This window comes from Megalops cyprinoides, chromosome 18 (genome assembly GCF_013368585.1).
Source record: "Megalops cyprinoides isolate fMegCyp1 chromosome 18, fMegCyp1.pri, whole genome shotgun sequence".
NCBI classification, from domain to species: domain Eukaryota; kingdom Metazoa; phylum Chordata; class Actinopteri; order Elopiformes; family Megalopidae; genus Megalops; species Megalops cyprinoides.
The window spans coordinates 18,919,640-18,944,351 of record NC_050600.1 but is presented as its reverse complement, the minus strand read 5'-3'; the positions used below and the strand labels follow the sequence as shown (position 1 = coordinate 18,944,351).

At 44.3% G+C, this 24,712-nt stretch overlaps 1 protein-coding gene across 1 annotated transcript in view; it reads left to right on the top strand.

Annotated features, from left to right (window-relative positions):
* Positions 1–4,388: 4,388 nt before the first annotated feature.
* LOC118793402 (lipopolysaccharide-responsive and beige-like anchor protein) overlaps positions 4,389–24,712 on the top strand; it is a 210,665-nt gene continuing 190,341 nt past the window's right edge. Inside the window, exon 1 of the mRNA XM_036551568.1 lies at positions 4,389–5,394. Coding sequence (XP_036407461.1) covers positions 5,200–5,394 — 195 coding nt within the window. The 5' untranslated portion in view covers positions 4,389–5,199. The remainder of the gene's footprint in view (positions 5,395–24,712) is intronic.

Below are 24,712 nucleotides of genomic sequence, written 5' to 3'. Positions count from 1 at the left end.
CTCCACGTAACGTTTCGTGGCAAACTTTATTCACGGGCTTCAGTTCAGATCAGACACTGCAGATTTACTGATTTTAATATCATGCTGATGGGATTATGGACGACATGGATGTTTCAATTCCATGAACCCATTCTATGAGAGTTTAGTAGATGTGCACAGTGCCAATTTACACCCCAGAAGATAGACACCAAGGATCAAATACGATTTCACTAGACTTTCCCTGTGCATTTTAAGAGTTGATTTAAACAATACAAAACCACTGAATCTCCAATGACTGCTTCATTGCCATTATTAACAGCATATACGCACTGCTCTCCACATTGTTGTCAGAGTTCACAACTTTGTTAACTGAGCTTTACCTCTTTTACCTAATCTTGCTTCTACTTGTGTTAATAACTGAATTATTACAAGTGATAACTGAATTAAAACCAGACAAAATTCCATTTGGGATAATAATAATTGTAATAATCTTCACAAGATGAAAACAAGAAGAAAGGAAGAGATATTTTAAGAACATTAGTAGAAGAGGTCATTCTAAAGCCATAGTACACTCCAGAAAAGGATGCAAAGAGAAATCAATAATCCTAATAATCCTATCATTGATGTCAACAATACTATGATTAGTAGTAAGCAATTACATGTTATGTCTTATTATCAGTTTTCATAGGATAAGACTAGAATCAATAGTAACAAGGTGCAGTCACAACCTTGTTATATTTCCATTTTGATATTAGGTCTCTTCTTATATCAAAAAATACAATCGTTACAAGCCCAAACTGCCATTTTTGACAACAAGAAATACATTTTCACATGTTGGTTATTATCAAAAGTTTTTTATTTGTTTAAGTACAACAGAGGAAGATGAACATTCTTAGGTAAAGGTTTCACAGAGACATACAGTAAGAATATGCTAATGATGATAGTTGACGATAGTAACGATGATATCTTCAAATATAGCAGCTACATATAAAATGTAGTGACAGACACTGTAGATGGTAAACATATTTATAGATTAATTCCTGTTTTATATTTGATTATATTTATGTTTATGGACTCCTAAATCATAGAATTTAACTAGTCACTGTAACTGTTAATGGGACATTGAGCTTGCCTTTATTAAATCTTGACAATATTTCATGGTGTTAGCTAACCTTAAAACAGAAAAAAATCAATCAATTGCTGAGACAGCTAATTTAGCATGTTGGCAGCAAGCAACAGGTTGGCTAAACATTATGGGCATTTAGCAGGCACTCTTATCCTGAGCAATTTACATCAGTTACAGGTTTTTACAATGTTATCCATTTATACAGCTGGATATTTACTGAGACAATTGTGGGTTAAGTACCTTGCCCAAGGGTACAGCAGCAGTACCCCCGTGGGGAATCAAACTAGCAACCTTTCGGTTATGAGCCCAGCTCCTTAACCACTATGCTACACCGCTGCCTGAACATAATTAAAATAATGCCATATGGTTGTCTGTCTCCTGAACTTTCTCCCACTTCCTTATGCCTGATCGCTTCGTTCTGAGAAACAGTTTGTCGGTCAAGGTCAGTTTTGTTTGCTGCAGGTAATCAAGCAGAGTGCCGGTGCAGGTGAGGATAGTATTCACTCTGTGATTAGATCCCTACCCCCACCTCCTCCATGTCACTCTGTGCAGCATTCAGTTGCCCGTGTGTCCCTGCAGAAATTGCACAATAGCATCATCTGTTAGTAACCGGTGCCCAGAAATATTGACACCGTCACAGTAACCTGCAAACCATTTAACCCCCTCAAGGATAATCAGAGCTGACTGTACACACATAAATCACAATTAAGCATGCCACAGTTTGTTTAAAAACACACTGTGATAAACACAATGTTGTGAAATAAAATAACAAACATTTCCATAAAAACAATATTCAGTATGCGTGATAAAAATATATTTTTCAAGAACTGTTTTTGCATATAAACAATTACCATAGAATTGTACAATAATGATGATAAAGGATAACAATAACACTGTGTCACAAAGTTACAATTATTATGAATGATTAACCACAAGGTAAAACAAGAACAAGTATACTCCCATTTAATTTCCAATTAAAATGCAATTACAATGTGATAGTCCAATAGATATGATTAGTCTAATAACATTCAGTTAGTGATAGTGCTGTGCTGGGAACGAATAGGCTTAATTAGCTCAGTTCAAAGCAGCACAATGCAGATAGGTTGAAAAGTCCCTTTGAGAACCAGTTCACTAATATCCACCATGAGCAAACCAAGGGTGGCAGAACTAAAGAATAACTCCATTCGTTGTAGTCTGTAATAAAAACTTTGATGGGCTGTATGAGAATGATTTGAATTACAAATAAAAGCAATAATAAAACACAGCCGTGCATACAACAGTTTGCATGGCGAGAAGGTGGTTGCTCAACAGCTGGGGTTAATGTTCCAAAGGTATCTTTCAAAACAGTGAGTCAGTCTCCCATCATACAACACACTAAATTAGGAGTTATTTCAATCTCATTTTCAAATACAGCCTCTCCCTTTCTGCTACAATCATCTTAGCATCCTAGGTACTAGAACACAAATGGCATGTCAAAATTCTTTTAACATTTTGTACTTTTGGCTACTGCAAACTAATGGTCAGACTTTCAGGACTGCACCCCAAGAACATTGTTATAAGCAGAATATTGTAGCCTATGCCTCCCATACTCTAAGTAACAAATGAGACCAGTGTTGTTGATTCATATGCGAAACTAAGGTGCCTTGATTCATATTTGTTTCCATTCTAAGATGTTCACACATGCAAAGATGATGGTGTCTACTTCAGTGCTATCTTGTTCTATGCAGTGCTTTGAAAGGATCAGGATCAACATACAGTATCATTAGTGTAACATTGCATGTATTTAAATGTGATTTCAAAATCATGAATACTGTCTCTATTAAAAATGAAGTTTTTAATTTGGAACACACATGACATGGAAACCAGTGTGACAACTTGAAACACTTAACATACAAAGGAGCAAAACATTTTTTTGCATTTGAATTAAATTTGTGAAGCTCTGTATTTTATTTGTCATTTCATAAACCAAGAAATCGGTTATTAACATAGGTCAGAAGACTTCTTTTAAACTTAATAAATGTTACATATACTTTGTCATGAGAGTTGAAAAATAACATGGCTTCAGCATCATACTACTATAACATGGTCAGTGCAAGCCACCTTAGCCAGTGAAAGCAAAGGATGAGACAGACAAAGCTAATATGCTCAATGCTCCACAGCAATACACAAAGGGCTTCATACAGGAAAAGTTCTGTCAAATACTCCAAAATAATACATGTATCTATCTAACTTATCAGTTGTTGAATTATTCCAGAGAGTAATGCAAAATTGTTCCTATCAAAATGTCATCCCTCTCAACCAAACAGGTAAGCACCTTGGTTTTATCATTTGAGTGATGTGATATGGGTAGTTGTGGTTGTGTTTTGAGATGGTTGCTGGTGTTGTTGTCAAGGGGTCTCAGCCACATCCTTTGACTGTAACAGAAGTCCCCTTGGAAATTGAAGTCAGGGCAACCAGCCTCACTCTGAATAGTAACACCTTGACTTGCCACACATGCAAGGAACTAGAATCTGAATTTTAATTTTTTTTTTGACATCAAATGTGTAGTTTAACTTTCACATACAGATTTTTCCTATGGTGTCTCCTTTTGTACTAAAAATATGTTTTAAATTTACATAGGCTACATAACAGAATTACCAGGCAAGGCTAACTTTCCATGTCAGCACTTACAGAATAATAACTGGTAACCTACAAATAAAATATGTTACTAACAATAGGACATTGAAGATGAGGAGCTAAATATAATCGTCGAGTAGGAGAAAACAGTAGACAAATGTGTTGTGATCTGATGATATCGTGAAAAAGGATGCAGATGGGTGTATATGTGGGACTGAATGAAAGGATTTAGGATAGAGAGCGTAAACAGTAGCCTGAAATCGTTTTAAAAAACTACTTTTGTGGACAGTTCATTAATGGGCAAAATACACAACATATAATATTGTTTTCCTTTTAAGCAAAAACCGCACAGGTAACCTTGTGAAAGCGCCTTTGGTTTCTTCAAAGCATTAAAATTTGTAAAACAACGGACACACATTGATTCCACTTCATCGGTCAATCACATTCGAGGTCAGATTATAATCCATGACTCTAAACCCGAAATAAAATAAAATCAGACTGTCACTCAAAAAATCCACCCATCCTCGGCTGTATTTCTTAGCTGACTCCATTAAGAACTAACCGGAGCAGGCAGTCACTTTAACCTACCGTTAGCGCACACCTGTCTGGACCGCCTCAGTGAGGGTATTCGCTGCGCACTGCGCATGCGCTCCCTGCTCAAGGGACAACACTGTCATGGCGGAGTCTAGCAGAAGCAGGATGTGAATTATGAAGAGATGACGCTGAGTGTGGGTTAAGCAGAAATTCAAATAAGTGAAGGGGCACATAGACAGCGGTGAGCGATCGCTGGCTGTCTGTCAAGCACTGCAAAGGTGCTGTCGGACTTTTGCTTCGGACTGTCCTTTGTTTCGGACTTTTCCACCTTGCTATCTTAGCGAGCTGGATAGACGGTGCGCTTATTTTACCTGTCAGATCGGAGCAAGCGAGCTAGCTGGTATACTAGGAAGCCAGCTACGAGTGGCAGCGGTTCGAAAGAGGGGGAAAGTCACAGTTTTCGCTGTTTCATTTTTGGCAGGGAAAAAACATTCCCTCCAAGAAGATCGGCTGGATTAGTGGGTCGGTTTTGCGGGAGCTGACCACCCAGTTATCTAAGGATTTTCATTTAAACAAGTTTGATGCATACTAGTAGGAGGCGTAGCTACAGTTAGCTGGGTCTGAGCAGAGGTGACTGAATAAAGTAGCTAGCTAGTTAGGTAGCTAGCGCGCTTACTCCCATGCCGCCGCGTCAGGCAGGAAAGAGAGTCTAGCTAGCTGCTGTACTCCTACCACAATGGTGGAGCTACAGTAGCTAGTCCGCAAGCCAAAGAGCCAAAAATAAGAATTAGGACTTTTTTGGATTGTGGTTCTGTGCTTTTCAATTTATTTTGTGCGTATTTGCAGAAGATATCCGTCATTTCCCCACCGACTCTCCAGTTACACGTCCTCGGTTTCACAAGTGCCTTACAGGTGTGGACGCCACCTCGTCTCTCAGTTTTGCGATGGCCAGCGAGGGGACACCGGCTCCTGGACTACCTGCAGGTGATGGGGCTGAGAAAGAAGAGGCGGCGGCTGCGTTGCCCCTGAACCCAGGAATTCCGATCCGAGGGATTAGGATGAAATTTGCCGTGCTTGGTGGTCTGGTGGAAGTTGGGGAAGTTTCTAACAGGGACATTGTGGAGACAGTGTTCAATCTGGTAAGCTGATTAACTTGCTAGTTGCTTTAAATAGGCCCAACTGTCAAGGTTGCATTGCCGGCAAGCTGTAAATTCACATGAAATAGTGATTAAAAGAAGGACATTCAGCGTTCTTGCAGGGGGATGATAAAACGGAAGAACGGCAGTGTCATTAATCTAGACAATGTGGTAAAATTTAGTCGGTCAGTTTTTTACACAGTAATAACACGAGTACTGTAATACAGACTGATTCAATTTTCTTACATAGCAAGCTATAAGACTTGCAATAATATGTTGTCAACACTAACTGCAGTTTGCCAAGAGCAACAACAAGCTAGCCAGCTACAATATTTTAATATTTGGTATAGGAGTCATTTGCATGTTATCTGAAACGCTCAAGGTGCGTGCACTCTTTAAAACGATGTGAAAATCCATATTTGATGAGGGAATTATTTCAGCGCGTTCGAACTGTTTTTTGAAACAAACTACTGTATCTTCATTCATGACTATGTAAATAAGTTATATACGCTCGAGCATGCTGGACTGGCTTTGATGCAAGAATGCCTGGTTTAGCTGGTCTTCTTCCTTGGTGTCACAATCACTTATAGAGCGAGTGAATTTCCGCAACGTTGTTAGCTAACAAAACGCAGACAGTTGCAGCGCACAGGCTTTTAATTTCACTCAGTCGGTGATACGTTGCACAAAGGCATAGTTTAACGAGCAAAGAAACGCTAAAATGTACTTCAAAAATAAATGTCTTTATATTGCTTTGATGGCTCAGAGACACCTGTTGAGTTGGTAGATATGTTCAAGGCTGCACAGGTAATTATGTTCTTGGAGTCAACATCAGAGGTTATCCTCTCTATGGTGTCCCAGGAGCAAAGACGCTAATGTTTGCTTTGGAATAGTCCCATATAGACTGGCTACAGATCTGGCAGAAGTTACCCTTATTTTGTTCCATTGTTTGTCATTTCTACAGGGAAGCAAAATTATGTACTCCGTATTTCTGAGTGCCGTAAATGTGTGCGTTTGCAGCCCTCACTGTTATGAAGTCAGTTATTACTTTTTTTTCCAAAAGGTGTTTGTCCTGTTTTTGAAATGAAAATAGACAGTTTACTGTTCTCCATTTTTTGAGGAGGATGGGGGGGGGTGTCTTTCAGTAATACAATAGGAGTGTGGTTATTGTGTTTGGTTTCATTTCTCTGTGGCTGCTGTGACCACTTATTGGGGGGAAACCGGCCGGGTCCAGGGCCGCCCCTGTGAATGAATGAATGATACAAACAAACAAGGAAGTCAGACGGCACCTGGCAGGGCGGGAGAGAGCGCAGAGGAGAAACCAGGAGAACTGCTGTGTCACGGCGGCTAGGAGCCATCTTCCCAGGTGGCTGCAGCCTCCGCGCAACCGAGCTCCGGGGAGACGGGGGGCCGTGCCGTCACCGTGAACCTGACGCCGTGAGGTCGGGCACACTCGCGTCCCCTCTCCCCTCACCGCCTGCCGCCGCTCACGCTGCGGGGGCAGCAATCTTCACAGGGTCACCATGCCGAAAAACAACTGCAAACCCTTTACCTAGACCATTTTTCCTCTTAAATGCCAGCCGCTCCTGTGTGTTCAGTGAGGATGCTTTTCCTTGTAGGAAGCAAAGTGTCCTCCTGCGGTGGCTTGTACTTTGTACTTTTGTGGGCAGGAGAAAAATGGAAGAGGTGGTATTTGTCCGAGTTAAGAGAAACCACATTAGAGTTTTTAAGTGGGTTTTACTACAGTTTGGTTTTTGAACAGTTGTGTTGTTATATGTGGGTAGTATGTGTGGTCTACTTCATCTGAAGGGTGCAGTGATGGCACTTCACATTTCATGGCTCTGCACACAGGAGCCCCCCCCCCCCCCCTTCATTGCGGAACATTAAAATGATTTATCATAGCCCCGTGGGTGTGTGCCTTCTCTCCAGGAGTGGCTAATTTGCAGTCGCTTGACGGATGACTGGCAGTCACGGTGATTGGTCAAAGCCAAAGTCCTGTTCCTTGGCGGTGTGTTTCGGAAGTACGGGCCCCATTTAGAGAGGGACAAGATGGCCGCATGGGCACCGGGACAGGAGAGGGGTTTGGAGCGCCGCACCGGGCACCTGCCCTCCCATCTGGGCCATGACCCCCTCTGGGGTGGCATCACCCCGCGTTTGGCAGGAGGTACGGGATTCCAGCACTGGGACAGATTAACATCTTTAGGGAGGCCACAGCTTGGCTCTGTCGGTGCAGGGTTTGTGTGTCACCCCCCCTGCACACACACACACACACACACACTAGCCGGCTTGCTCTGATACCTGCTGGTTTGTGCCGCTCTTCAGGTTTCTCCTGCAGGCCTCATGGGAAATGTGAGAGTTTGCAGTGAAATTCTGCTTGTATTGTTCCCCCCCAAAGCCAGGTAAAGGGTCAGAAAAGGTGATTAGCTTCTTATTACCGCTTTTGTGCTTCCTGGTAAATGTGTCCACCTGATTAGAGTAGAGCTGCACCTGCCCCTCTCTGATTTTGGGATTTTCAACATACATTTAAATATTTTACATTCAAACCTTTCAGCTGTTGTGGTTGGCAGTGATCACGCTGTTTTTATTTATTGTTCACTTTCCAATTTTTCAATTGTCTCAACAGTGCCTATCAGTGCCTGGCAGTGTTGTTGTATCCGATTAAAGGAGCAATTAAATATATTGCTCACATGTCCCCGGTGGTTTCATGAATATTTTACTTTGGACTCCAGCATTCAGGCTGGTAACCAAGACAAAACAGGTGTGTGTAATTGGACACCGTGGCTTTTTTAAGGAGGATTTGGACTTTCTGCGCCTATTAAGCATTAAGCAGCTTTTAAGCATATGTTATTTTGCAGCCGATTATTGCTCATTTCTCTCCATGCCCTTGCTCGATATTTGCCTGCTTCTTGAAGGTTAAAATTAGCTCTTTCTTCCTTGTGACAAAGACCGCTGTAATCTGAAACACGACCTCTGCCATCAATTCACTCCGCTTCCATATTATCTAAACCCTGTTTCCCTGCGGTATTATTTCCTTCACTTTGATTTAGGAGATGTTTAAAGAAGCTTCTTTTAAGTTTTAAATGTCAGATGGGAAACTAAACTGGCACATAAGCAGAGAGTTAAATTGTCAGACTCCTCTGTTGTATAATTTATATGAAATAGAGCCATTATCCTTCCTTAGGAATCATGCTCCTGGTTACAGTTACATTTAATGAAAGAATTCTCATTTGTAACGGGTGGCCCGTATGTGGAGCTTGTTAAACATTTTAATGTACTTTGCAATTGGGAATGAGGAAGTTCTGTAAATGGTTTGGCAGCAGCACTGATATCACAGGCTTTCTCTAAGAAATGAGGGGACACCGCAACCTAGCCTATATTTTCCAGCTTAGGACCTGATCTAATCCTTTCATATTAAAGGTGTGCTGAGTGTGATTCGCGGCAATTATTTCACTTTCATCAGAAGTGGAATTTGCCCTCATCGTCCGCCGATTATCAGCTGCTGAAAACAGGGCCTAAAATTCATGGAGCGGATCGTTTTGAAGGGCTGCCAGAGCTGTCTGATTTTGGGTCAGTTCCCCAGCAGGGGTGTTGGTGGCCGGGAAGTGATTGCTGTGTCGTGACTGCGCTCAGGTCGCTGAGGGAGGCGCGAGTCGTGGCAGAGGCGAGAGGCGAGCAGACGCCTCTGGCAGTGTCCCAAACGGTTTGAGGGAAAATAAAGAAAGAAAAAAAAAATGCATTTTGGAGTTGGACCACAAATATGACAGAAGTGAATTGTCCTGAAAGGTTGTTTACATGTGAGCTTTGTGTAGAATGGCCAGCTGGCCTTTCTATGTATTTGTTTGTAGTGACTTAAGTTTATCTTTAACTGTCTCTTATGGGACAACAAGCCAGCAAGGCTACCTGGGCCAGTCGCTCTCAGTTTTATCCCAAGGCAAGGTGAGATTTGCTTTTCCCAACCCTGGTCTTGGGAGCACACCATATGGGTGGTTTTTGTTACAGCTGAGCTCTCAATTAATGAGGTTTGTATGAGCTGTCATTTGAGTTCTGGTCTGGATTTGAAGGCACATGATGAGTGCCTGCTGAAAGCTCCTTGTTACAGATGCAACTTGGGTTGGAAGCTTGTGGCCTAAATCAAGTAGCAAATTGTGCAACAATTTAAGTTCAGTTGAGACAGTGGCACATAATTTGTTCTAGACACAGATATTGCAGAAGTGGTTTGAATGATTTTTTTTGTGTAAATTAGTGCAAACTGACCTCCATTGGCACATTTCTTTCACAGTGAATTCAGGTTGGATGTTGAGAGGTAAATAAAGTTCCTTATTCAATGTACAGTTTATATCTAATCATATCTAATTAACTGGAACAAAATCTGGCCTAACAATGTGCTTCCAGGACAGGAGTCGTGAAACTATGAAGCTAGTTAGCTAGTTGCTAACTGTGATGACTGTCAATGCTCATCAAAGCCTAAAAAGAAACCATCTTTTAAAAATGCTGCTTTGAGTCATAGCACCTCCACTCCCACAGGTGACATTTGCTCGGTTTAAGGAAGTGCATGTCTTTGTGGTCCTTTGTGTTTTCCCTGCCACGCCCGTCAGAGGTCTCCCTGCTGTGGACCTGCATGCTCCCGATGCCATTTTGGCTGCATTGCTCAGTGATTTGCACCCTTTTAGTGCACATTGACCACCCCACAGACCTGCGCGAAATTACCTGCTGATGCGCTATTCTTACACGGGCACACCCTGTGAAAATCGCTGCTATCGTAAACAGACTGTCACAGGGGAGATACGGTGTGGGAGCCATGTAAGGTTGCGTTACCTGGCTAGAGCTCCTGGCTCCGGTTTTGCTGTCAGCACCATTGTTTTGGTTGTTGTTGTTTTGGTAACAGTTTACTTTTTTTTTTTTTTTTGCATTTTTTCTTTCAGGATTTCAAAGGGAGAAAAATGTGATTTTCTTACTTACAAATATTTGAAGTATACCAGCGCTGGGGTTATGAGGGGCAATTGCCTGTTATACCTTTAACGGGAGAAGCATCACTGGCACCCAGCAGCAGTATGTCTGCCAGTTATTGACAAATGAAGACTTATGCCATATTATATTCGTTGTTTTCAAACTGTATGTAAACTGAATATTGTATTTAAGAGGAAAAGGGAGTTGAATTCTCTGAAGCGTATTTAGGAGCACGTGGATACGGCAATCCTTAGCGCACACCCAATACTTGCCTGCTGAATGTCTGAATAACAGCATTGAAACAAAGTTACCATCTGTGCTAGAGGAAGCAATGAGGAATTTCTTATCACTCAGTGGTGAAGAGAATACAAGAAAGTCATTATCTTATATTAAAAAAAAAAAGTACAGCAGCAGTTGGAGCTATTATGGAAATCATATGATGGGGAAGCAAAACACAAAGAATGTGGTTTTCCAGAGTTTGCACTTTGCGGTAGATAGGAGGTCACACGGCGTGTTTCTCAAACTGAGAGCGATTCCTTGCCCCATGTTACTTGCTAGCAGCCCTTTGTACCTTCAGTAGGCACAGGGTCAAAATAAATCCAAGTGGGATAGGACTCTTTTTTTTTTTTTTTTGGTAAATAGCCTGATATTCCCAGTCTGTTTTTTTCTCTGTAGGGATGTAGTCCCATTAAATCACCACAGCCCTGCAGAGTGGACCTGCAGAAGCATCTGTTGAAAAGGGTAGACCTAAGTTCCTCTCAAAATGTACGTCTGTGGTCCAGGCCTTCGGACACGGTCCCTTTCAGTTTCTCGACCAAGGGTAAATCCCTATTCAGTGGTGTCTGCTTTCTGCTTAGCTTTTATAGTGTGGCTTTATTTAGCCAGTAGGAGATCAGATAATAAGCCCTGAGGACTTCAGAAACGGTTCGTGCTGACAAACACACTTCGGCTACTGAGGATTGAATGTCCTTTATGAGTGCGGTCATTTCGAGAGGGCTGCGTACTAATAGGTCTGACTTTTTAAAGCAGGGGTTAAACGGCACTCGAAGTGGCAGGTACTCATTCTTATTTTGTTCTGGTTGCATGTGACTTCAAAAGGGAAAAAAATACAGATGGCAGCCAGGAACTAAATAACAAAAACAGGGCTGTGTTCACCGAGGCTTTTATCCATTTATGTTGCATCATGATCTCTACCAGTTGCTCTGTGAACGTAACCCTGATGAAAGTCTTTTTTGTCTGAAGTGATGGAGGGTTTTTAAGTGCTCCAGGGCACTGGAGTGCTTTTTTTTTTTTAACAAAATTGACTAGATGTTGTGAAGCAGCCTGGAAGTATGAGACCTAATTCACTCGAAAATGATTCACTGTTGTCACAATGCAGCTGCCTTTGGAACACTGTTCATAGATGCCATTTAAAATCTGAGCTGCTTTATATAAGAAATAAGAGTCAGGTAACCCCCACGTTACCACGTTAACAGTTTCTGATATCGATATTCACTCAAATCTGGTGTTTTTTTTTTTTTCCAGATGTGCTGAACACTGAATAAAACCCACATTGTTTTGATCCATTTTAAAGAATGTTACTGTAAGAACAGCCAGGTGTCCCTGAGGGGATTGAATTGTCCCCACCATCAAACTCCCCCTGCTACTGTCAAATGTACCCTGCGTGGGGCTAGTTTGTGGTATCGAGGAACAATTCAACGTGACAAGCGTGCGCCCGTTTAATGAATTCAGCTTCCCTTGCGAGTCCACCGGCGGCCTCATCGTGGGTCCTTCCTCTAGGTTTTTCGCGCTTCTGCTGAGCGAACAGCGGCGTCGGAGGGAAGGCTCTCCGCTGGGTGTATCCTCCCTCAGGGGGACGGCTCAGACCCGGACTCACACTGCGCCCATTCCAGGGCTCTGCTGTGAGGACCTACTCCACAATGCCGCTGTGATTGGCTGATGTTTTATTCATATACGCTCTGCAGTTATTAGCAGGATAGAAATGCGCATTTGAGGTGTGCAATAAGAACACGTCAACCTGTTTTAAAAAAAAAAAAATCACTTCTGTATGAAGCAGGCCTGTCAGTAACATGTGAAATTCAGCAAATTGACCTGTGAAATGGAGCTGCCGCCGTTAGGCGTTACTGCAAGCTGCACTGGCTAGAACATCGGGAACACGGGCTGTATCCATTTAATTAAATCTGTGCGTAAAAGTCTCTTTACTTTGTAAAGAATCCCCGCTGGGCCCTGGTGCAGAGGTCGGAGATTTTGAAGGAGAATGTTACCTAAGGTACTGGCGGGATGCGAAGCGAAAAGGCAGGGAGGGGATTGTGGGAGTGCGAATTGTGCATGCAGGTGCGCAGCCTCATCTCCTGACACCCCCTATTAGTCACAGGACGCTTGGCAGCCCTTCTGTAGCCCGCGCTTTCGGCGACGCGGGCGTCGGGCGCGGAGGTCGCCAGGCGGAGGTACGCGCCGCCGCCTGCGTGACAGCCGGGAAGGGGAGGCTGGGTGGGGAGCGACCCAAATCCAGGGCGCTCGGTGAGGGCGGGGCAGCCAGCGGGTACAAGGTCAGAAAGTTTTTTGAGGGGGGGAGGGACAAGGGCAGAACGTTAAACCAGCTCAGCTCTCGGAGAGGGTGGTGCCTCAGCTCTAAGGGTGGGATAAATCTCTTCCGCATCCACGGAAAGTTAGGAACACCGGTACAGTGCACTGAGGCGGGCGCAGCCATGAGTCAGAAATTAATTTTTAAAATGCCACTTTAAACTACTCCGAGGATTAATGAGAAGTGAGCGTTCGAGTACGGGCCTGTAATGATTCAGGATTTTTCGTCGCTGACCGGGCGTAGACGCACCCTCTCCGGGATTTAATCTCTGATATTAAAAAAAAGGATGGTGTGGTGCTTATGAAACTCTCCCTGGGAAATGGTCCATAACGCAAGATTCTGAAGCTATGCAGAATCACTTCAGAGTGGTGTTACACCACAAAAAGTCAAGTAGATTAGGCACAGCCAACATGAAACATGACAAACATGAGGTGATATTTTGACATTAGCCCACTTCCCCTTTTGTGTGCTGCCTAAAAAAAAAGTATTATTCATCTCTCATTACATCACATTTTGGTCACTGACCAGGCACACATGTCCAGAGTTACTTTCACCACTTGCAGCTTTTACCTTGCTCATTGTTACAGCTGAAGAGCTGGGTCTGTGTCCGTGGATTTCATGGCTTTTGGTATGCTGTGACTGTGTTGTGCTGTTTGGGAACACATGCACACTATCCGCAGACATATGTGATTAAATGTATCATAAGAGACTGTCTGTGTGCTCGAACGCTCCTCTTTGTTATTTCTGTTAGAGAATGTGCTGTTCTGGCGTGAAGCGCGTCTGGGCGTTGGCAGCGTGCGGGTATTGGATCGTTTCTTTGCCATATGACTACTGTATTTCCATGCTCTGTCACACATTCTTTCTGCACATTTTTATGAATCACTGATCACAGAGCTGAGTGTTAGATTTTTTTTTGGGGGGGGGGGGGGGGTTGTGACGAATTTTATTAATTTCATCTGTGTTGCCATGCTCTCCATCATAAAAATGTTTGAGAGCAGAAATAACAGTTGTATTTGGCTAATGAAATTCCACTGCACCTCTAAAGTGGTCACTGCTGCCCCCGCCCTTGCATAACTGTAATCTTTGAAATGACTTCTTGATGCATAAAAGATCTTTTTTTTTTGTGTGTCTCGGCACCATTAGAGCTGAGAGCGAACTGACCCGGTGTGCGTTTACTGCAGGCTCAGTGTAATCACGGTTCTGAGTAATCTCGGCGGAGTTTGGGAGAGCGCTCTCTTGGGCTTGCGGTGAGGGGAAATTACACAGCCGAGCCTGTGACTCTGCAGGGTTTCTGGCATAAAGATGGAAATGCATGGAGGAGTGACCCCAGCGTGTGTTGGAATGGACCTTTGGCTAAGGTGTCAGGCGTGAACAAAAAACTTTAGTATTTATACTTTTATGAAGTGCTCCAACATTACAAGTAGTAAAACAGTTTCATTATTTGATACTTAATTTGACTGATGGTGTTTGAAATGCACAGAGTAGTGTTGCAGGTAGTAAAAAATAATACTCTAAACATGTGCTAAAATACAGTAGGTACAGCCCCCTTGGTATCAAGCTGGACCGAAGCTCTGGGATCGATAATGTCTTTCAACAACAGAACAACAGTGGGAGAGGAAATAAAATATTATTGAGATCATCACTTGCGATCTTACTAGATTCCTGCTCGAAACAATTGAGCGTTGCACGCTGGCATCTGACGTTCAGACATGTTTCTCAAGAAGCGGGATGTGATTAGTGCATTAGTGTCACAACTGGAAACGGTTCCTCTAAGTACGTGAAACCACAGTTTACTGTGGGCGCACATTAGTTTTGCTCACAGCTGGGGTGAAGCGCGTTGAGGCAGCACAAACAGACAAATAGCTCCAATACTGAAAATGTACAGCACCCTTACATTTATTTTATATATAGTGTCGCATGTATGTATGTATATGTATGTGTGTGGGTGTACGTATGTATGCGTGTATATTCTTGTGGGTCTGTGGGACTCGTCGCTTTCCCGCACTCTCACAGGAAGTGCGTCTCACAGCCTCCTCCGACGCTCTCGCCCGTGGTGCCAAGGGCTGTTTTTCACACTTTAAGCTGCAGCGTTCGGTGCGAGGGCAGGGCCGTCTCTCGCTGACGGTGGCCTGGTGTCTGACAGGCCTCTGACAGGCGCCTGGCGGGTGGCGGGACCACAGATTCAGTGCTGCTCTCAGGAGGCCGGGCTGGTGTAAGCCCGCCCCTCTGCAGACCCCTGGGCACAGGCAGCTGATGAAATCACTCAGCTAGTGATGCAGGCAGGCCTGGTAGATCGCAGCTTTAGCGCCTGAGCCACACATTAAGTACAGTCGTCTCCAAATTCATTCATACCCTTTGTGTTAACTGATGGATACAATGGCAATGAATTCTACTGATTCTTCTAGCACTTGTTAGTGCTGTAATGCTTTTGCTTCCTGTGAATGCCTTATGGTACCACAGGTGTACTACACTTACAGGAAGTTCCAGAAGCTTTTGTTTCTTCCGTGCTGTGGAAACATGATACACACTTCAATTTAAAGGATGTTAGTGAGGTAATTACAAGGTGTGAATAACTTAAAAAAAGACATTGAGATGGTGTGAAAAATCATTGTGGTCATTGTTTTAAAATGTTTGTAAAACATGTTATGCTATGGTATGCTGTTGCACTGCAGATTTGGTTTACAAGCAACAGAAAACTGGTTGCATAGTTGCATTTCCACATTTTCTCCGCTGAATCACCTCTTTGTTACAATTTATCAAAGGTGGCAATGTATTCAGACCACTGTACACACACATGCGTACGGTGTGTATGTGTAATGTTTCTGTAGTAAATTGAGTAAAGATTACTCCGCGATTTGCTGTTGGAGGGCTGCTGCTGAAGCTGTTAGAGGCTCACACTTGCAGTGGGCAGCTGCGTTCGCGGGCAGGGAGAGCTCGGTGAGGAGCGGGGATTCGGCGGTGGGGCGCGCACCTCCCCTGTGACCCGCTTTTACTCCAACGCGCGCTATTTCTGCAGCCCCCATCTGTCTGCGTGCCACGCCTGCCCATCACAGGTGTAACACTGCTGAGGTGGGGGGGGGGGGGGGGGGGGGGTGGGGGGAGTTCACCGCACGCACATCCGAGTAGGACGCCCTACATTCACACACTCGAGTGTTCCTTATAGGAAAGACACATCTGATCGCTCTACATGCAAAATCCTTATGATTAGACTCTTTGCGCTGCAATTTTTGAGCAAATATGGAAGGCCATCGTATGGATAATATGTTTCTGAGGCAGGATGCTGATGTATTGTTGCAAAGTACATTTCCTCATTGCTTTTGCTTTCTGCATTGCGATGCGAAACCTTTGTGGAGTCCCGTGCTTTCTAGGCCAGGTGTGCACCAGTGAAATGCTGGTAAAACATTACACCTGTGTCAGGCAGTTTTAGTGGTGTCCTCAGGTCAAGTGTTTAAATCTCATTGTTATTCCCACTCACTATTTTCAGACCTGCTTTTATCTCCTCTCAAAGTTTGTACCACAAAGTTTTTTTTTCCCCTGCTGAAGATATGAGAACAAAAACAGTGATATTTTAGAACTGATGTGGATCGCTCTACACAAGGGAAACAACAATTGGGTCACCGGAGGTGTTTTAGATCTGCAGCGGAGAAGCGGGCCCGAGTTCCTCTAACAAGCTAATCATTAATACTGGGGAGCGGTGAGCTCCTGAAGAGTGCCCGGCCGTCTCTGTCCTCCGCTCCACGGAGGCCGTGAGGCAACTGTCCCCGGATCAGCCGCAAGGCCGGAGCGCATCCGAGAAGCAAGGGCTGCTGTGAATCAGGGACGCCGAGGGGGTGGGGCGGGGGGGGGGGGATCTGGGGTGATGTCGATAGGAAGCTCCGGCAGAGAGCATTAGCAGCGCGGCCATTGAATTGCAGGAACCGGAGACAAAAGGACGGGGCTGCAAGATGTGGCCCCGTCACAATGGGGTTTGTTTGCGTTTGGGGAAGCTCGCTTCCTGCGCCGGCCGCTGTCCAGCGACACGAGCGAGAGGCTGGCGGGAGAGCGCCGCGAGAAGTGGACCGAGGCCAAGAGGAAGCGGGAGATTTCCGACCTGTCTCCGCTTATTCGTCCAGAATGGTACCCCCATTGCCTCTCTGTCTGGCCTTCAGTGGTACAGCTGGCGTTTTGGGGCGTGAGCCCCGCGGTAGACTGGCGACCCCACAGCAGGGTGTGCTTGAAGGCCAAGCTGATCCATGCCATCGAAATGGAGATAAGCTCCTTGGCCCGGACAGGGCTTTGTTTTAATGAGGAGAAGCATCATGGTCATGGCACTAAGTGCTTCTGCGTTCCAGAATGCAGGAAACGAGGAACTTAGGAACTGTGCTTTGGAAATGAACAGACGTGGTAACAGACTTAGGAAACTGTGCTGCTAAGTCTGTGTGGCTCTGCTTCAGATTTTCAAGCGTCATGATATGAATTCTCATCAGTCCCTGCTGTGAAATGAAAGGTCTGGCCCTGAATGCATCATTAGCTTGTTTGCGGTGCGGTTTCCGTGTGGTCCTTTCATGGCTCTTTACTCTTCGATACCTGCGAATTCTTGTATGGTGCGTTTTCTTTTTCTGCAGTAAGAAGTGCTCTCCTTCTTTATCAGGGGCCAGAGTTTAGCAGCAGCCCCTTCATAGGTGGCGCGTGTGTGCGGGAGTGATTCTGGCAGAGCAGCAGAACCCGGCTGTTCCTCCACCCCCCCCCCGGTGAATCTGGCCCACTTTCCTCCCCGGGCTGCATTCATCTCCGCTCGCGGCGGTCGCCGCGGCCTCATTAGCGCAGCCGCGCCGCGCCCGGCCTCGCCGCTTTGTGTCAGATGTGTAAAGTTTCAAACTTAATTATGCTGGGAGGAAACTCCGGGACTGACTCAGATCCCGCTGAAATGTGCCGCACAAACAAAGAGGCTGTCTTATCCCGTATCAGTATTAAAAAGTGGACGTCATGTCCCATACAGCGCAGAAACTGCGTTATGAGATTCCGGAGGGTTGGACTGCACTGTGTAAGGCCCAGACATACGATAACGAATTGGCTTTATGTTCTCCTGTTTTTATTCCATATATGTTATTAGGTGAATATTTCTATTGATTTTTATAAAAATAATTCACGCTGCCAGTTTTCATTAATTTTTTATGCAGAAGCCAGCGGGTCTGCTTTCATTGTGATTTAATAGAACTATCACTCAATCAGCATTTTAATGAAAATGTCGTTCATGAAAAATTTTATGCCCCTGTCAATTAGCCACCCTGCTATTTAACAGTCGAGCCTTTTCTGTTTCCAGATTACCGTTATTAAGTTCCCGGGTGCCAAATTGACCTCTCTGTGAGAGTACCACAGCGACAGCACTTCAGGTGACAGGCAGGGCGGGGCGGTTTAGCGTTTGTTTCAGAAAGAGTAGACTGAGGGACAGGAAGCGGGTAGAGCTGTTGTTTTCGGGCGGTCAGAATGTGCCTGCTCGAGGGCTGCTGCTGCTGCTGCTGTTGTTGTTTTCGGGGCCGGTGAGGTAACCTAGGTTTCTCTCATTAAGGCAAACCGTTTAATTAGCAGCTGCGCCTCCGAACCCCTCCCCCAGCTCGTCTGCCGCCTCGTTATTTGCCGGCTAAAACAATGGCCACCTCTTCCCTTTTAGCGCCGTATTCACTCAGCGAGCAGGTTTCAGAAAGGCCCATCTAGCGATCGTCTACCATTAGCATGGAAATTTAACACACACACAGCTAGACAAAGGCACCTTCTCTATTCCTGCAGCTCAGTCTGCTTTAAAGTGTCTGCATCTCTAAAAGTGGTTCCTCTGTGGTTAGGGGCTGCAGATGTTTGGTAACTAGTGGCAGTTTCATCAGATCTCAATGTGTTTGTGTTTGGCTGAAAAAAAAATGTGGGTATAATGTATGCAAAATAATGTTGAGTATAAAATTGTGTAATAATATAGAGTATTATTTATGTGTAATAATAATGAAGAGTATAATGTATATATAACAATGTGTAATAATGTAGAGTGTAATGTTTGTATAGCAGTACAGGTTAACACAAGTTAACCTGTGCTTGAATAGTGTTATGCTCACAACCACAGGTTTGGGAGTGTTAGCCTGGTCTGACACTGTTGCTCATTTAAATTGAAAAGATACTTTTCTGATATTTTGTGCTGGAAGCTGATCTGGATAAGAGTGTCTGCTAGATGAATGTAATGTAATGTAACAATGTGGAGTATAATGTACGTGTAATAATGTAGAGTACATATAGAATACATTGTGAGAGTTTAGTGTGTGTGTATAATGTTTCATATAGCTGGTATGTGAAATCTCTGAAGCCTTCTTGGAAAGACGGCTGTGGCAGAGCCTCCACCAGAGCTGAACTTGCATCAGCTCTCAGACATGAGATCACCTCATGCGTGTCGCTCTAATGAGCCCGGCTGCCATTTCCTGACTGGCACCCCCACACCCTTCCGCCTCTCGTGGGCCGTGCAGGGCTGCGATAACCCCCTCAGATAGCAGCACTGAGGGTTGTGAGGCAGCTTCTGTGGGCAGTGTCCATCTCTGGGGGTACAGACCGCCAGGCTAACGCTTCCAGACCGGACGTCGGTTGTGTTGTGCAACTGGGGTCTCGTCACTCGTTGCAAGCGGTGGAATCTGAGCTTCAGTGCAGCTTTGCTCTGAAGCTGGGAATTTGAATGGGGTTTTTAATGAAAAGCTATTCCCACAGCATGTGAGTTACCAGGTGGCTATAATTAATATTATTAATGGGAGAAGTGTTGTGGCTGAGTGCTACTACATACGCCACCCATGGAGGCAGATTTGGTTGTAGCGTTCATCTTATATTTTACATGTAGGCAATTAATTGTTATTTTTACAGTGATGACATTAAGCAGACAATACAGTGAGGACACAGGAGCAGCTGTGCCTGCTTTTTATCAGTCAGGAACTAGCTTGGCGCTAACCTGTGTATTTCATAGTGGTGAGTTAGGTAAAGGTCCTTGACGTTTTTTAGCAAAAGCAAGTGTTCTGGAAGCATGTCAAGATGGGACAATTCTCCTAGTACCAGCATCTTCTGAGGTGCAAGCCATCGTAATACATTTTATGGTGAGGATCACTGAAGGGGGTGAAAATTTTATCACAACACAGGGGCCTGATGGGATATCGATCTCTGAGAATTCATTTTAGGGGCATGGTGCCTTGTGGGACTGAAGGCATCAGCAGGGGATGACACTAGTTAAGGTGGAGGTAAACAGCTTTGAAAGCAAGGCCCAACCTTCTTGATAAGCTTGAGGTAGTTTGATATGAGGAGCTTCTGTTTTACTGCGGTAAACGTGAGGTTGATTCTGTTCGCATAGCAGGAGTGAAAGCTTACACATGCATACATGCTAGAGCCAGGCCAGCCCCCCCCCCCCCCCATGTCTTATCTGAGTCACGTTTGATCTCACCAGTCTCATTAACATGAGGCACTTGATAAGAAATTATTAATGTGCTCCAGCTTTGCATAAGATGAGTGTGGCTGGATTTGCAGGAGAACTTGTGCTAATGATCTGAGATTGGAGAGAGAATGGCGCTAGGAGCCACCGTCAGCATAGTGTTTGTTGTTGGACTCATTGTGTTTACAGGGGGACATTGTGCAATGTTTCAAAATGCAATATCAAGGCTATACGCTCCGGGGCTTCTGTTTTTCAAAAGGACCAATGCTCAGCTCTAATCTGGCTTCAGAATAGGAAGAGGGTCATTTTTTTCTTTTCTTGTGTGTGTTTCGTACATCAAAGTACAGTAATTGTGGTACATCATAACCATTATATGGTTATGTATTACTTCAGAGTGCAATACGGAGTCTCGAGGAGTTTATAACAGTACAATATGCGGCCCTATATCTGACTGTTTATGCACCAGCATTTTTACTTTGGTTGTCAGATTTTGACATTAGTTACAGTAGGTGATAACTGGTAACATATCTGGAGACATATCAAATCATTTACAACGCAGTTGTTTTAGGTTTTTAATATATTTGTGGAATCCACTGTAATTATACATTTACTTGGTTGTGTCAAATGTAAAATAAGGTGAGGAAAATGATGATAAACAGTGATTTTTCTGGGATTTTATGTGTATGCTGGCACATATCTGACATATCCAGGCAGCCGGGGACAGCATGTAGTGCAGACTTTGGAGTCATGAGTTTGAGTCCTGGGGGGGGGGAGGGGGGGTGCTTGACCTCAATAGCTCCAGCATCCAGTTGTAGAGGAAGGTTACGGAAGGAGTGTGTGTGAAGTAACACTGTAAGCTCTATGACCTTGGCCTTTTATTTGTTGTGCAGATGGACCTTATCCATACTGAATCATACAGCTTGATTTTTACATTCATAAAGCTGGAATTTATTAAAGGATCCAGCAGCTGTGTCCTTCTTGGGATATGAACCTACAACATTCTGGTTAATTCCCCGGCTACCACTCTACCAACTCAAATTACGCCAGATTGAAGGTGTCTGTTAGAAGAAATTAATAATGGTAGTAAATAAAATGAAAAGTCATAAAGTAAGAGTGACTTAATAGCATGTAACATTTCCAGTAATCCTGACGGTGCTGTCAGAATAAGAGCCAATATTCTATGCTGCCCGTGCTGTCCTCATACAGTCAAGTGTGACAGCAAGCGAGGCTTAAGTATAGCACTAAAGACAAGACATCAGTGGTGCGTATTCATACCTGAATGCATTCGACCCACTTTTACATGGATGGAAGTCAACTCCAGCTCCTTCGGTAGAAAAACAAAGCAAAAGCCGAAACGATGTGAAGGTCCATTCGTGTCACCTGCTCCAGCCCTGACCAGTAAAGCGCTCGCACACACACACTTGCTCACCAGAGAGAAAACGATGCATTGTTGAAACAAACAACACTGAAGTTGATCGGAAATGACCCAGGTCAGCGACTCTCAAACAGGAAACTCAGATGACATCAAGAACAATTCCTGCCAGAAAATCCAGGGGCCAGAAATTCTAATTCATGAATATTTAATGTGTTGAGTCTGTCGGGCACAACAGATAAACAAACATGTCCTTTTGTTACTTGAAAATGTGCAAATTCAACTTAACATTTTAGACCCAACCGCAAAAGCATAATTAATGTCAATATAAGCCATATAATCAGATGTTTAGTGTATTGTATGTATGTTAGTGTTGTAGTATTTTTACGTAATTGGCCCGTTTTTACTGTTACCCTATTTTGATAAAGAAAAGCGATACACCACATTAATCTGGAAATACATAAGACTGGAAATACTCACTAAACATGCTACCAATTACGATAATAGATGGTAACAAAGATTTTACCAGTCTAAAATGATCTGTTTAGTAGTAGCTGTATCCAGGCCAACTTGGTGTGCTTACTTTTCGATGCTCTGTGAAGCATCCGTTTGGGGGCGACAGTGGCTCAGGAGATAGAGCAGTCGACTGGGGATTGGAAGGTCCCTGGTTCGAATCTGGCTCATCCTGGCAGAGTGTCGAAGTGTCCTTGAGCAAGACACTGAACCCCCAACAGCTCCCAGTGGCCAGTTGGTAAGCCTGTATAGCAGCCTCTGCCACTGGTAGGTAGATGTGAGGCATATAACTGTAAAGTGCTTTGAGTACTCAAATGAGTAGAAAAGCACTATATAAATGCAGTCCATTTACCAAATGCAGTCCATTTGTACAGCTGGATATTAATAGAAACAATGTAGGTGAAGCACCTGCTGAAGGGCAGTATTCAGCAGCGTTCACGTAGGATTTAAACCTACAACGGTACGGTCACTGTCGCCCAAACACGAGGCAGGGTACTCAGTGATGTTTTGAACGTTTTGAGCTATCAGTATGAATCATATGAATGTTCTTCGGAACCCGTCTGGGAAAATGGATGTAGGCCGCATTATCCTTCAAAGACACCGGCTTTATATATATATATTTTACCAGCAATTTAGCAGTGTCCAGAGCAACACCTGCGCCGCCATCTGCGGAACCTCAGAATTATAGTCTGTTTGCGCCGTCGCCGCCGGCTGCTTTATTAGCGCCCTCGTTAAAGCTGCGAAATTAGAACAATTGATTGAAACGAGCGGAAAGTGATTGTCACGTTCCCACGGGATCTCTTGACCTAGAGTGGGTAGTAATTGGTTCCTTTACGGCACCTCCAGCGCTCCTGCGAACGGGGGAGAGAAAGTGAGACACTGTGCGTCGCATTCAGGACCGTCATTAGCTTGGAATTCTCGTCTTTTTCCGATTCTGAAATAATTAATGACTTTAGCTCCCTGCTCTTTAAGGCGACTCACTTTTTTATATTGCGCAATATATACGGTGAATTGTGCTAATGAGACAAACTAACAGGTTCCACAGTAACCTCATCAAAGATATTTAGCCCTGGCTTTGATCATATAAGCTGAGCGATGAAGGCGTTGTTCCCGTGATCTGTTCTGATACAAGGGTTAAACAATGGTAGGAACAGAGTGGAATTTCTACACTGCCATGGCAGCAGTGTTGGTGGAAACACGGTTTTTATAGGGGATATTTTGGAGGACAAAGTAGCAACAGTAGCATGCATAAACTCTCCCAATTAAGCAGAAAGAACAGCAAAGGACAGTAAGGGTCACTCACTGTAAAGCACAATATTTTGCCCTATATATTTGTTTGGCACACATATCTAATTGGAGCATACAGACTCCAAGGATCTTTCCCATGATCCATCTGTAGACGGTCCAGCCAGTTTTTTTTTTTTTAATCCAAGACTAGCCCTGTATTCAGTCACCAATGAGACATGCTTCCTTTTCCACCAGACAGACTGTATCATATCAGTCAAATTGCTGTTTCTCATCTATCATTTGGTATTTGTAGAAGATGCAGATATGGAATGTATGCCAGTATGTTTGTCATGGGTTACCACTTCGTTTATTTTGGGAAAGAGAAACTGGCTGTGTACACTTTGTTCTGGCTACTTCCTGTGAGGGCAATTTGTGGGCCAGGGTCAGTTCAGGGTCTAACTGCTTAGTGTGCTCTGTGGATGCTCCATCAGGCAATATGCTGTGTAGCTTTTTGGTTAGTTTTTTCTGCATATTTGATACTACCTTTTAGCTCCTCTAGTACTCATATTAAGATGTCAATCAAAGACAAAAAAAATTGACATTTCTGAACTGAACTGAAAAACTTAACCCCTGGGAAGGCTTTTGTTGGGCATACCAGCCATAGACCAAATATGTAGCTCCTGTAAGGAGGCCTGATAAGTGTCCAACTGAATGCTTTCCCTGGAGTTGTTTTTCAGGGACCCATTCTTTGGTGCCCCTTTCAGAATGTGTAAATGAGCTCCTCTCACAACCACTCGACACTCAGAGGTACGTGGGCTGCTGACAGATACGAGCCAATCTTCACTGCCTTCGGTTGCAGTCAGGAAACCCGAGTGTTACACCAAAACACGCGGGAATCCCGGGGCCCAGGTCGCCGTGCAGTCCCAGTCACACTGTGCCCCGCGCTATGGGGGTGCTTGAGGGTGCGCTGCACCCCCAGACGGACCTCAGCGCCCCCAAGTTGTGTCCTTATATCCTGATGTCTTCATAGTATTTATGACCTTTTGTCCACCGCTGTGTATTGCGCTTGCACTCCTGTATTTTCTCCTGGCGCTGAGACTGTGCGTGGAAGTGGCTGGCGTGCACAGCCACCGAAGCCGGCATCCCTGTCACGGTGACAGTAGAGCTGTATGCGAAAGCGGTGTGCTTGTCGCGTCGCTGCTGTTCTGAATGGATGCTTTCCTGAAAGGAGGGGAGGCTTCAGTGACAGATGGTGCTG